Here is a 13,059-nt window from a genome sequence, read left to right as displayed (position 1 = left end):
ATACCATCTTCCATCTAAGCAAATGCAGAAACACATCCTGTGCATTCTCACAGCTCATTTTCTTTGTGTGTGTCTGATACCCCTCATGGCTGTGTAGAGGGGATGCAAAAGCAGATGCCTACGCTTGGGGTATGGAGAAGGGCTCTACGTGTCCCCCTCTGTCTCACATTCCTGCAGCAATTTTTGTGTGGGCAGGTGATGAGGGTGGGAGTGGCAGTGATGGTAAGCAGCTGCTCTCAGCAGGTTTCCTCCCTGATGGGAGACACCTCTTTGGAGGGCAGTTCTGTTTCCTCCTCCCACAGCTTCTTGGTAGGAAAGCTTTTGTAGAACATCCTAGGATCACAGAGCTGCTTTCTCCTTCGGCCTGAAAACTCCATGACAGCCTCAAGCTACCCCAGCTGCTCTGCTCCCTGCCCCTTCTCTTTGCAGATACAGATGGAGTCCCCAAAAGGAATAAAGTTGCCTTTTATTTTATTTTTTTTAAATATATATATGTGCCAAAGAAGCCAAGGCTAGCATCGGTCTAAATCTGAAGGGCTTTTAAAGTAGGTTTGCTAGTTGAGAAGGCTTTCTCTTGCAACGCAAATATTATGTGTAGATGGCTCTGGGAAACACACAGACAAGCATTTTTGCCAGTCTGTTAAGTTGTTGCTCAGCTGTCACCCTCCTAGGATAGGGGAGTGTAGCCGAAGTCATTCTTGGTAAATAAGAGCAACTGTTGTGATGTTAGAGCCTACCTTCCTGTGTACAGCTTGGCTAAAAATTATTAGGCAGAGGCTACTTTAACATTTCCTTCCTTCTCTTCCCCTTCTTTTGTGAAAGGAAAAAAAAAAATAGTATGCCAGCAAATAAATAGGTCAAATACAATTACTCATACAGAAAATCCTCAGTTTAAGAGGGGGGAGAAGGAGGAGGAAGCTTGGAAGCTGCCTTAAAAGCCCCAAAGTTGGCCTTTGAATTTGTTATAATTTTTTTTTTTTCTGAATCGGAGACAGGTGGAATTGTAGCAACTTGTAAAATGGCAGCTAAGTAGGAAATTGAAATGATGCCTTATGGTAAAGGCAGATAAAATGCTGAATACATGCTAAATTGAAATGCCTAATAGCTATGACTGGATCAAGTTTGTTTTATGGAATTAATAGTTCTTCAAAACCGAACTTGAATTGTATATGAAGATTGATCACTTTTCAGCTTTAAGAAAAAATTCAGAATTTCATCACCATAAAACACTTGCATTTCAGTGCATTAAAACTGTAAGAAGCTTTCTAGCCCAGGAAGTCAAACAGCAGTCAAGCATTCAGAAATCTTTCACTCTCTTAAAGTAGGGATTGGGCCAAATGCTGTCACCCTTGTTAATGCTTTTCAGCCTGTCCTACTCACGTGCGGCCCTCTGTGCTTACATCTGTGTTGGTGCAAAACAAAAATGCAGATGGGGTGCTGATGTGAGGATGGAAGAATACCTAATCATGCCTGCTTCCCCTTTAGGATAAGACCTTTTATATGTTAGCCACTTGAGTATTAACTTTTAAATAATTCACTGTAATAAAACCAAAATGAGACAGGGATCCTGAACCTGAGCCTCTGCTGCCTTTGTCCCTGTATTAGCCTCTATCAGACACTCACGCTTCAAAGGATGTCATGGTGCCAATTTCATTAATGTCACATCATCCCTCTGGGGTCATGGCCAAACAGTAAATATTGCTGTAGGGTAAAGAATGCTTCTCTGGGGGGGGGGGGAAAGTAACTCTTTCTGTTGCCAGCTCTAATGACTCTTGTGAGTGTTGACAGTGTGCTTTTCATAGGGTACTTGCTACTGGAAATTCAGAAGTGTGCATAGTGTCATCTGATACAATGTAGGTTTCAAGCCTTTCTGCTTGCAAAGAAAACTCAAAACTATGAGGTCTCTATTTTCTAATTTTGAAAAGAATTTTTCTTTACATTAACCTTATTTTATTGTAGCTAGATTCAAAATTACCGACTCAAAGAATTCAAAAATCTTGAAGTATTTAAAGGCAGGAAGCTAGGCATCTTTCTCTGAACAAGACTACTGAGGGAACAATATTAAGTTTGTCTATCATTGACAAGCAGGTTTTTGTATGTTAATAGCAGCTTAATATGTAAAAACCTTTTAAGGTCAAATTAGACATAAATTTTTGCCTGCTCAGTTTGGAAGCCAAAAAAAAGGAAGAAATAAAGGGGAGAGAAGCAATACTGACAAGCTACATTTGGTTACTGTTAACATAAGACGGTAATTACTAGGTTGCAAATAATACTGGGAGAGGTTATAGTTAAAGGTAAAATTTCACTGAAGAGAGACTTAGCTACTATTGATGTGGAACCTAAATTTTCTCAAAATAATCTGCCTTACAATAGACTATAAGGAAATAAAGAACAAAATAAGGCTTCTGACCTATTCTGATAAGGAAATTGAGACACAGGAATGATTTCTTTAAAACTGCACAGAACTAGTGACAGAAATGTGTTACCCTGCGTGTCTGACACCCACGTACAGTCTGCCTTCTGAAAAACATCCTTGATTACATATTCTCCTGAAGTCCATATCTTGATTTCTGTAAGGAAACCATGCTCTAGACTTGGTGCTTTACTGTGTCCTTTCCTCAGGCATCCCATACCTTCATGTACAAGTACCCTTCCAGCTGCTTTTCTTGCTCTGTCATCTTGTGGTACTCCAAAACTATTCCACTGATGAGACAGGAGGCAATCTTGTGCAAAAATCTGTGAGGATGCCTATGGGGCAATTGAATTGCCTAGCTGCAGATACATAATAGCACTTCAAAAGGTCTTATGGCCAGCTGCCTTTCTGTTAGGATGTCTCAGATAATTCTCCCTTGACTAATAAAGGAAATACCCTTTTAAGTAAAAGGAGAGGTTGACTAAGAGAGTCATCAAGAGCAGTCACGGTTTTTTTTCTATTGCAGTTAATGACTGTGATTACTGGTCAAAGGTAACAGATCTAAGGCTGGTTATTGCTTTTACAGAGCGTACATACTAAAGTTCTGAGTTTGCCAGACACTTACTAGTAATGCAGATTAGACTGGCACAGATTTTAAACCTTTGTTTCTGTTGATCAGCATTTATATTGGATGGTCTTTAATGATGGCTTTCAGTGATGCCAGTATGGTTTTTCAGTGATCCTAGGTATGGCAGGATAGACTGAAATTGGCTCTAAATTCAGGAGGCGGAGAAATAGTGAGCAACATTGTCGGCAACATGGACAGTGGGATTGAGTGCACCCTCAGCAAGTTTGCCGATCACACCAAGCTGTGTGGTGGGGTCGACACGCTGGAGGGAAGGGATGCCGTCCAGAGGGACCTTGACAGGCTGGAGACGTGGGCCCGTGCGAACCGCATGAAGTTCAACAAGGCCAAATGCAAGGTCCTGCACGTGGGTCGGCGCAATCCCAAGCACGACTATCGGCTGGGCGAGGAATGGATTGAAAGCAGCCCCGAGGAGAAGGACTTGGGGGTGTTGATTGATGAGAAGCTCAACATGAGCCAGCAATGTGCGCTTGCAGCCCAGAAAGCCAACCGTGTCCTGGGCTGCATCAAAAGAGGTGTGACCAGCAGGTCGAGGGAGGTGATCCTATCCCTCTACTCCGCTCTTGTGAGACCCCACCTGGAATACTGCGTCCAGCTCTGGGGGCCCCAGTACAGGAGAGACATGGAGCTGTTGGAGCTAGTCCAGAGGAGGGCCACGAAGCTGATCAGAGGGCTGGAGCACCTCTCCTATGAGGACAGGCTGAGAGAGTTGGGCTTGTTCAGCCTGGAGAGAAGGCAGCTCCGGGGAGATCTAATTGTGGCTTTCCAGTACCTGAAGGGGCCTACAGGAAAGCTGGAGAGGGACTGTTTATCAGGGAGTGTAGTGACAGGACAAGGGGTAATGGCTTTAAGCTGAAGGAGGGTAGACTTAGATTAGATGTTAGAAAGAAATTCTTTACTGTTAAGAGTGGTGAGGCACTGGAACAGGTTGCCCAGAGAGGTTGTGGAGGCCCCATGCCTGGAAGTGTTCAAGGCCAGGTTGGATGGGGCTTTGGGCAACCTGGTCTAGTGGAGGGTGTCCCTGCCCATGGCAGGGGGTTTGGAACTAGATGATCTTTAAGGTCCCTTCCAACCCAAACCATTCTATGATTCTATTACATGCAGCAGGGGAAGTACAACCAACTTGCACAGAGATTTGAAGTCTCTGCAGTCTGAAACTGGGGACTTCGTAGCTGAAATGTGCAGGAGAAACTTGCTGGACATCAGTGTTACAAGGATTTTGCTCCTGTCTGCCAAGTGGCCTTTTGTATTTCTGTGCTTGTAGATACATTTGCTCTCACAATGAGTTGTGTGCAATGTCCCTAGCCCTAGTTTCCCAAACATGGTTTATAACTCAAATAATAGCTTTCTGGTTCCCTGAATCATGACTAATGTTCCCCCATGACTTGTTACTTGGCATGGAAGCTTAAAAACAGTTAGATGGCTGCCTCCTGAGGTCAGCCAGCAGAGTCCCTCTAATGTCTGGGCATCCTTTGGCCACCAGTAGATACTTCTGATTGCCTTACGATCTACCCTTTCATGCTGTTCTTGGTCTTGGCCCTTTTGGCTTCAGTTCCAGAAACCTGCAGAACAGCTTTTGTTGGCAGGTATTTTTGTACTGTTTAGAATACCGAACTGAGCATGGTGGAATTGCTGAAATAGTTGCCTTAAGCAAGTAAGCCTCTTACTTGGTACTTACAGTCAATGCTTGACTGTCTCAAAACGTTGCTTGTCCTGTCCAAGCCCACAGCTAAACTTTTCAGTCCAGGTGCTCTGAATTCCTGGCATCAGTTACAGAAGCAGCCTCACTTTTGGCTGTGATAACTGCCTTGCATGGCTGTTGTAAACACCTGGTTTGCCCATTGCCTTAGTTGCATTACTCCTTTCCAGCCCACTGCTGGCTCTCAGTCCTTGGCCAACCTGCTCTCCCACACTGTCAAAACCCTGCGGATGTGCCACAGCTCTAACTGGAAGTTCAGTGGGGTTGACTCCTATTTCCTGAACCTGAGACTGTGGTTTCTTTCTCTTAATTTTGTGACAACCCTTAAAAATTTATCCAGGACTTGTCACGTGGTTGGCGGATTTTTCCTGGAAAGGCAAAATTGTTCTGCTTGCTTCTTTAAAACATCTCTCTGCTATGATGCTTGCAAGAAATCCCAAGCAGTACTTCTGCTTACCATGCTGTCTTGTTTCTGGGAACATCCTGATCTGTCTAGTTCTCTGCCTCGGCATCACAAGCATCCCCAGCAAGCCTACACACTGTGTTTTTGTTCTGATGTGTATGTCATCCAGGATGCTGGTATTAGGCTGAAAACTGCCTCCTGTGTGTACAGTAATACAGCTAGCAGCAGGAGAAGGGAGTCAAGCTCCTTACAGCTTTTGCGGGAGTTCTCAGTGCTGCTCTTCATTTGACTAAGCTTTTTTTCTTTTGCACCTATCCTATCCCTTATTTTATAGATTTCATCTCAGAACAGTCTTTCATGCATGCTGTTGCTTCTTTTCCTCATGCCCTGCATTTCCTTCTTTCCTGACTCTGACCTTCCGGACTACTGATCAGGCAGTTGGTGATGGTCATGTTCTGCCAGCTGGCTGGCTGGCGTGGAGGCATTTCTAGAGAGATGTTTGAACCTATATGAAACATGTACCTGCTTTTCCTTTTGGTTTTTTTCTGTCTTTTTTCCTGTTTTTCTTAAAATCATAATGAGTTTAGATCCTTTGCCTAAACTGCTCCTAGTTTCAAGCCATTTTTTTTAGCACTACATTTGGTTTTCACACCAAGAAATACAGCAAGGTTGACCTCATAAGCTCAGCCAATAAATACAAGAAAATGTGTCCTCCTAATTAATTAGCTTCTTAACCATGATTAAATAGCCATATGGTTCATCTCACTTCAATTCATTTGCTTTCCTCCCTTACTTCTGTCTTTTGGATCAGGAGTTCCTCTCCCATAAGAATCTCTGTTCCCTTTATGTTCTTTCCTTCTGTGTTTTCCTGCCCATATGACTCTTGTTTATACTGACAGCAACAGAGAGGACATGCACAGAGCTTTTTACTTACAGAAAGCAGTATGGCAACAGTTACCAATTCTGCACAATAAAGAAGCGTGTGTATCTGTATATTGTTTAACTGATAGCAGAAGAGATGAAGCTCACCTGATGTAGAGGTAGAGATAGGAATAAAGGTCAAGAGCTGTTAGACTTAAGCTAGATGTTTAGTATGTAAAACAGTATTTAGTGGTAGGAGAGTTTGAAATAAGATGAAGATTCCTGAATCATTGCTAGATGTTGATATTCATATTCTGCAGCAGAGGCAGAATGTAACAGTGATTAAGGAGGAGGTGGAAAGACTCACCATAAGTGCTGAGTGACACTGCATAAGGGAAGGAAAGAGAGGAAGCTTTTTGGTTTTATATTTTTGAGGCAGACAAATTTAGTAGCAGAGGCTGGGTAAGAAACCATGCCACCCTTCCTTTTAAGCCTTTAAAAGGTTTCTATCTATGGCTGCTGAGGAGGGACAGGACCAAGAGTTTCACATTTTTGGTTTCTTTTAACAAATTCCTTATCTTATGCCATTGCCCTTGGCAGCTGGTGAAGTAAGGGGAAGGGTCACATATTCCTGTGAGAGGAGAAAGCAAATTTCACTGCTAAAAGCCTGTTTTAGAAATATAATACTTGGGACAACACTACCCTGGCATCCTGGAAACTAAGCCTTTGTTTTTATCCATGAAATAAGTGTGTGGGGACAGAAGTAGTTTAAATGCTTTAGTTCTGCCACTGTGGTGATGAACCTCTGCCCAGACTGGGAGCGAATGGGATGACCTTCAAATTTACTCACCACAGCTAAACTTTCATTTGAATTTTGGAGTGAGTTTTGTGTTTCTGTTTTTTTAATATGAATAACTTAAGGGCAGTGGCTTTCGACCTCTTTTGATTGTAACCCCAGCTGGTTTTCAGTGGTTTTGCAGACCCTGTCAGAAATCTCACGTATGCACATTGCTGTATAGCATGTTTTAATTATTTTTTTTCTGAGTGCATGGGTGCCTTTAAACTGGTCTATGTTTCTTGGAGGAGGAGGAGAAGGTGCAAACCGCAGTTTGAAAGGCTGTGTATTAGGAAGCTTATTCTGGAAGTGACAGTTTATTTCCAAACAACCTCAAAAAAAGCATTGGGATTATTTTATGTTTTGAGGTTTTGTGTTTGCTTGGTGTTTTTAAATTGGTGAAACTAATCCTTTTCCCCATTCAAAAGCATGAGTCTTCCCGCTGAATAAAATTAGAGAGCTCAACTTGAATTTATTTAAAATTTTACGTTTGTTTTCCTTATGGGGCCAAGTTTTTCTTCTTCCCCACTCTCCCTGTCTGCAATCAAGATATAGTAGAGTCATATAATGACTTGATTCTAAGAGCTAAAAATTCAGAATAACAATCATTTGAGCACTGCCAACACAGTTTTGAGCAGCCAGTGCTGTGCTGGCTTGAATCAGATTTCAATCAATAAACCAGAGGTGAAAGGCACTGCTGCTCATCCTGTTTGAGAACTCCCTTTTCTTTATTTACCATTCAGTGCAGCAGCTAGGATTTCTTCAAAACACATGAAGGTTAAGTGTCAAAACAACAAGCAAGTCTATTCTTTGCCATATAGCTGAAACTGTTTTTGTGAATGAATTCTTAAGTGCATATTACCGTTGAAATAGCATCGATTTGGGTTTGGATTTGAATGGTCAGCAAAGGGCTTTTCAGTCCTTTATTGCCCGTGAGGAGCCTGGAAAACAAATCTGGCAAAACTTAGCTAAACTTAATTTTGACACAAGTGTTTTTCCTGTGGTCGCTTAGTCAGATACAGAACTTCGAGTGACTAAGTGAGCCTGTAAAATCTCTGTTAGTGTACTGGGATGTAGCTAATTATCGGTAGACACAAATGATTTTTTTTTTTAAATGTGATTATCTGTAGTTTAACCTGTCCTATCAGTTGTGATGGATCTGCCATTAATTTCTACCTTTTTCCCCCCTTTTTTGCCAACGTTAAGTGGCTAAAAGCCAAGGTAAGAAGTGTTATTTCTCTTTGACCCACAGTGCCTCATGTGACTGATAGTAGAGGCTGCAGAGCCATTAAAACTGAAAACTAGCGCTCTCTTATGCTCTCCTCTGCTTTCCATAGGATACTTAGATTAAACGTGCTATACTTGATTTTTTTATTTACAGCGTTTAGTGTGTGTCAATATATCTGCGATACATTGACATCTGCATTTATACATAGATACATTAATTTCTCTAACACATGTAGTGCTTTGCTCTGAATTCAGTAGATGCCTTGATTCCCTTCACTTACATTTTTTTGCAGGAGACTTCCCAGACAACCTGAATGACTCTGCTAGTCAAATAGCAGGGGCAAATTGAGAAATTCTGGGCCCATGCTGACAGTATTGTACTGTCAGTGTTAAAGTTTGATTTAAATTATTAACACCTGAATGGAGATGAACACAAATGTGGCTTCCCTGTAAAGGAAAGAGGATATAAAAGATTTGTGCGTGAACCTGTCAATTGCTACCTTTCTGATGTCTGTTGTAAATTAATAGCAAAAATAACATTAAGCTTGTATTTAGACTCTTTGTATTTACTGGTGTCTGTCTTGCGTGTAGCTGAAAACTTGCTGTTTGACAGCTGTCTGGGAATTCTCACTTCATATTCTTACACTTAAAAAAAAAAAAAAGCTGTCAATAATAGAGCTGCTCTGTTATAAAAATAAAATCATGTTTTCCCTTATTTCAGCATGGAAATAACCAGCCTGCAAGAACTGGCACCTTGTCAAGAACAAATCCGCCTACACAAAAACCACCAAGTCCTCCTATGTCAGGCCGGGGAACTCTGGGGTAAGAATGAAGACTGCTTGGTCCCTCCTGTGTAATAGAAAGTTTTCATTGTGCCAGTGTTGGTGTTTCTTAAATATGTGGATAGATGGCAATTCCGATTGCCTTTAGCAAAAAACCACAATTACCTTTTCTGTATAAACCCTTTTAGCTGCACTGATTCTTATTTTCATTATGACCTTTTGAAAGACTGTTTTTTTCATGGGGGAAGGATTTATTATGGATATGGGTAAATGAGGAGGCTATTGTTATTCCTGATTTTTGGGGACAAGTCCTTAGTGACACAAAAGCATATCAATACGGTTTTAACTTCAGTGGGGGAAAGACTTCATTGTTAAAAGTTTTTGTCTACTCATTTCTCAGTATTATAAGAGGTATGAAATGGCTGTTGGTGCCATATTTGTTGCATTATCTAAGCAAAATTCATGGCATTGTGAACACATTGGCAACATTGATTCTTGCAGGCCTGTGCCTTTTTATTTTTATGCTTAAATGAGAAATGATTTTGCTATTCCCGAGTCCCACTGTGACCAGAGTTCCCTGTCATAGCATCCATTTTGCTGCTGTGGACCTGTGGGGAGGGAAATCTGCTTATCTTGGTGTGCCAGCAAGTAGTTGTTGCTAGGGACCAAAACGTTAATACTTCAGAAGCTCAGAGCACATGCCATATGGTTTTGTCTCTCCAACTGTGCAACATTTTCCAAAAGGTATCCTAAAGATGACCTTCTACCTATTTGTCACTCTTAATCTTTCCTTTATGCTGTGGGGGACTGAGTCACTGTAAAGCTGGCTGGCATGGATGTGTTGGCTTCAGGTATGTTGCCTGGGAGAGGTGCGGAGCTGGAAAAATGAGGAGGAATGAGGTGGAACAGGATGAGGATCAGGAGCAATTGTCAAGGAAAATTAGAAGCAGCAACTCCTTTTGTCAAAGACTTATTTTAATCCTGATTTGATGCTTTGCTGCTTCTCTTTTCAGTGTTTGTTGTGTATTCTACAGAGAAATTACCCTAGAGGTTTCCTCAGCATGTTTTGTGAAAATTCCCGTTGCTCAAGGGCATGCAATCAGTATTCCAGTTCTCTCTCTTACCCCAGCTGAGAGTGAGTTGTTTATCAGCCCTGGGAAGCTGGGTAGTGCTTTCATGTCCTTTTGGACGTTTGCTAGTGAAACAGTAGCATTGATGTATGGGTGAGCTGCCGCTCATGCTCCCCCCCCCCCCCCCCCCCCCCCCCCCCCCCAACAAGCCAGAGCTGTTTTGTTGCCTTAGCTGATGCCTGATAAGGATTAATCAGCTGAACGTCATTTCCAGATGAGCTTGACAAGAGGCAGCAGTTGGCTGAGGGGGAGGAATAATGTGGGTTCGTAACAGAGATTTCTATCTGCCCTTCTTGTTCAGGAAGTACAGCTCTTGTCTTGAGCAGCCGTGTTCTGCCAAAGCATGAAATATCATAGGCATGACTGTTTCCCTAATATATGCAGAAAAAATTGCTAGAAACCGCAAGGATACCACTCTTCTCCCTTTGATCCAGAAAACAGAGATAAGTGTGTAAAATCAGAATGAGCTTGGTGTGTAACATGGGCCTTTAAGTATGTGCTGCCTATTGTGCAGCTTGTCCCTCCAAGGCAGGGAGGGAGCCCTGCACAGAAATCGCTTGGGCTGAAAAGGGAAAGAGACTCCAGGAAGCCGGGGTCTCTTCACCAGGTCAGGGAGAGGCTGTGCAAAACCATGGATACTGGGGTTGGAAGTACCACGGCAAAACAAGTGAATTGCTGGAGCTGGATGGTGGGAGCAGTTGCAGTCGTGCCTTGAGGGTCCTGGGGCAGAGCAAGGCTTTGGGCGCCCTGTACCTCTCCCTGGTGGCAACGGGCATCAGCACTGTGCGTAAGGCTGGCAGAAAAGCAGAGGGAAGTATTGATTTGAGTGATGGAAAGAAATAATTTTTTACTTCTCTGGTGCTTAGGAGATTGAGTTCTTCAGTGAAGCTGAGAAAGGAGAAACTGAATGGCCGAACCTGTGGATGTAGTTGGGTTTTTTAAATTGTACAGGCAAAATAAAATAGTACTACAGAGCTGAGTAGTAGTTCCTATTGCCAGTGTGTTCCATGGTAGAGTACTTTAAAACATTAATTTTCAAGGTTATTTCTGTTGGAAGCACCTTTAAAATCTTCCCTGCTTATCATTTTATTTGGCAGTATTTAGAGATCTCTTACAACTGGAATACAAAGTTACTTTATTTTTCCCATGACTGATCTCTTTTGGCAGATATATAGGTGGTGGCAGCCTGCATATTAAAATCATCTGGAGTTCTTTATATAGACAAAATAATTTACAAACACCACAGTGCATGCAAACAGTTACGGTATTTCCACTTTTCTCTTTGAGAGATTTTAATAATAAAATGTTATAGTTAAAACGTAGTACTGTTGCATTCCATATTGTAAAAAGGAAGTCAGTAAGTTTCTTAAAATACCAGGAAGCCATATAACGTACTGACTCAGTTATAACCAGGAATTGAACAAATGATTAAATGCCAGTAGTTAGTATTTTTGTTTTTGCTTAGCTGGTGCATCGCCAAATTCCACGTCTTGCAAGGGATCTCTTAGTTACTGGTGAGAACTGGAGAACTGAAGAACTCTGCAATTCAGTACAATAAAGGCACTGTTCTTAAGGCAGTAAAGGGTCTGGTAAATAGATCTCGAAAGATCTGTGCTACGTTTCTGACTTCATGCAGTCTTAGGTGACCTCGGAAGCCTCTGGGCTTTGCTTTCTTGGGCTGCAAAATGGAGACAATGAAGCTCATCTGTGAAGCACTTTAAGATCTGCTTAAGTGGTATGAGATCGCTTGATTACTGTGTGAAACAATGCTATTAGGAAGAGCACTGGTGATTGCAAATGAAACTTGTTCTGCGAATCTTTCAGCCTTACTCCTGTCTAAATAAGTTGAATACCTTTAGCCAAGAATGCTTTTGGAAAGTGTTGGGAGGGGAAGGGGGGAAAAAGGAAATTGTTACAGTGCAAGAGCTTGTCAAGTGCAGTTTACTGAAAGGTAACCCCAGAATATTATGTAATGATTCTATGTTATGTAGTTCAAAGAATATATTTTGGGTGGTAAATACAGTTTAGGGTTTTTTTAATGTTTGTGTGCTGTGGGCCAGCTTGTATGGATCTGTCTGTGTAACACACTTTAGAGAGTTGGATGGGACCTGTCTACCTAGCCCAGTGGAATTTGTTTAATATACTGTAATGTGGGTCATTGTGCGGTGATCTCTCATGAAAACATAAGAAAACAAATGGCTTCACTACTTTCATTCATTTATCCTTCTGATCCTTTATCTTTCTGTCTTCAAATGTTTTTTCTCCTTGACCAGACGAAATACTCCTTACAAAACCCTGGAGCCAGTCAAACCGCCAACAGTCCCTAATGATTACATGACCAGTCCTGCCAGACTGGGCAGCCAGCACAGTCCTGGAAGGACGGCTTCCTTGAACCAGAGACCCAGAACACACAGGTAGAGCGTTTTCTCACTATAACCCTTTCCTGCCTAGCATGCTGATGCTTACTAAAGTCACAGAAAACCTTTGAAGCTTTGTGCCTGTTTGCTTTTCGTTGGAAGGCAAAAGGTGAGTTACTCTACCACTCTACATTAACAGATCTTCGCTGTATTGTTGACTTCTCTAATATACAGAAGTGTCTTCATACTCTATAGAAGCCTCATTGTATCTAGCAACTTCCATAACCACAGGCCTCATTTTATAAAATCAAGTAATTTTGTTCCATGGTATTTGTTTCCCAAGAATAAGGAAAATGTCAAAATTTATGCAGTTGCAAGGTAGGGTAGTAATGGGCCCTAATGGGTTTAAAGGTGCATTATTAAGCTTAGCCTAAAATACACTTAGGGGGTTTTTTGGGTTTGCTTTTTTTTTTTCCTTTTTCAAGACCACTAATTGCAAAGGGAAGTTTCTGTTGATTAGAAACACTGATGAAGGTAGCCTGAAAAAGCTGATTGCTTTCTTTTGGCTAAAACTTAATGCTCATAATCAGTGCTAGCATGATGGAAGTAGAAAATAAAACCTATTCACAGAGCAGATATTGGCATCAGCCAGTTGTTTCCACATGCTTAAGGGCTTTGATGAAAGAGTAGTGTGTGTTTTGGGTGA

At 41.8% G+C, this 13,059-nt stretch overlaps 1 protein-coding gene across 11 annotated transcripts in view; it reads left to right on the top strand.

Annotated features, from left to right (window-relative positions):
- Positions 1-13,059, top strand: part of ABI1 (abl interactor 1) — an 83,758-nt gene that overhangs the window by 55,876 nt on the left and 14,823 nt on the right. For 6 of the 11 annotated variants that reach the window (XM_075746390.1, XM_075746396.1, XM_075746393.1 and 3 more), the window contains exons 4-6: positions 8,064-8,078; positions 8,806-8,906; positions 12,270-12,410. In XM_075746390.1, coding sequence (XP_075602505.1) covers positions 8,064-8,078; positions 8,806-8,906; positions 12,270-12,410 — 257 coding nt within the window. The remainder of the gene's footprint in view (positions 1-8,063; positions 8,079-8,805; positions 8,907-12,269; positions 12,411-13,059) is intronic. The other 5 variants (XM_075746394.1, XM_075746398.1, XM_075746391.1 and 2 more) reach the window with 1 other exon arrangement.

This window comes from Balearica regulorum, chromosome 2 (assembly GCF_011004875.1).
Source record: "Balearica regulorum gibbericeps isolate bBalReg1 chromosome 2, bBalReg1.pri, whole genome shotgun sequence".
NCBI lineage: Eukaryota > Metazoa > Chordata > Aves > Gruiformes > Gruidae > Balearica > Balearica regulorum.
This window is presented reverse-complemented; position numbering and strand designations above follow the sequence as displayed.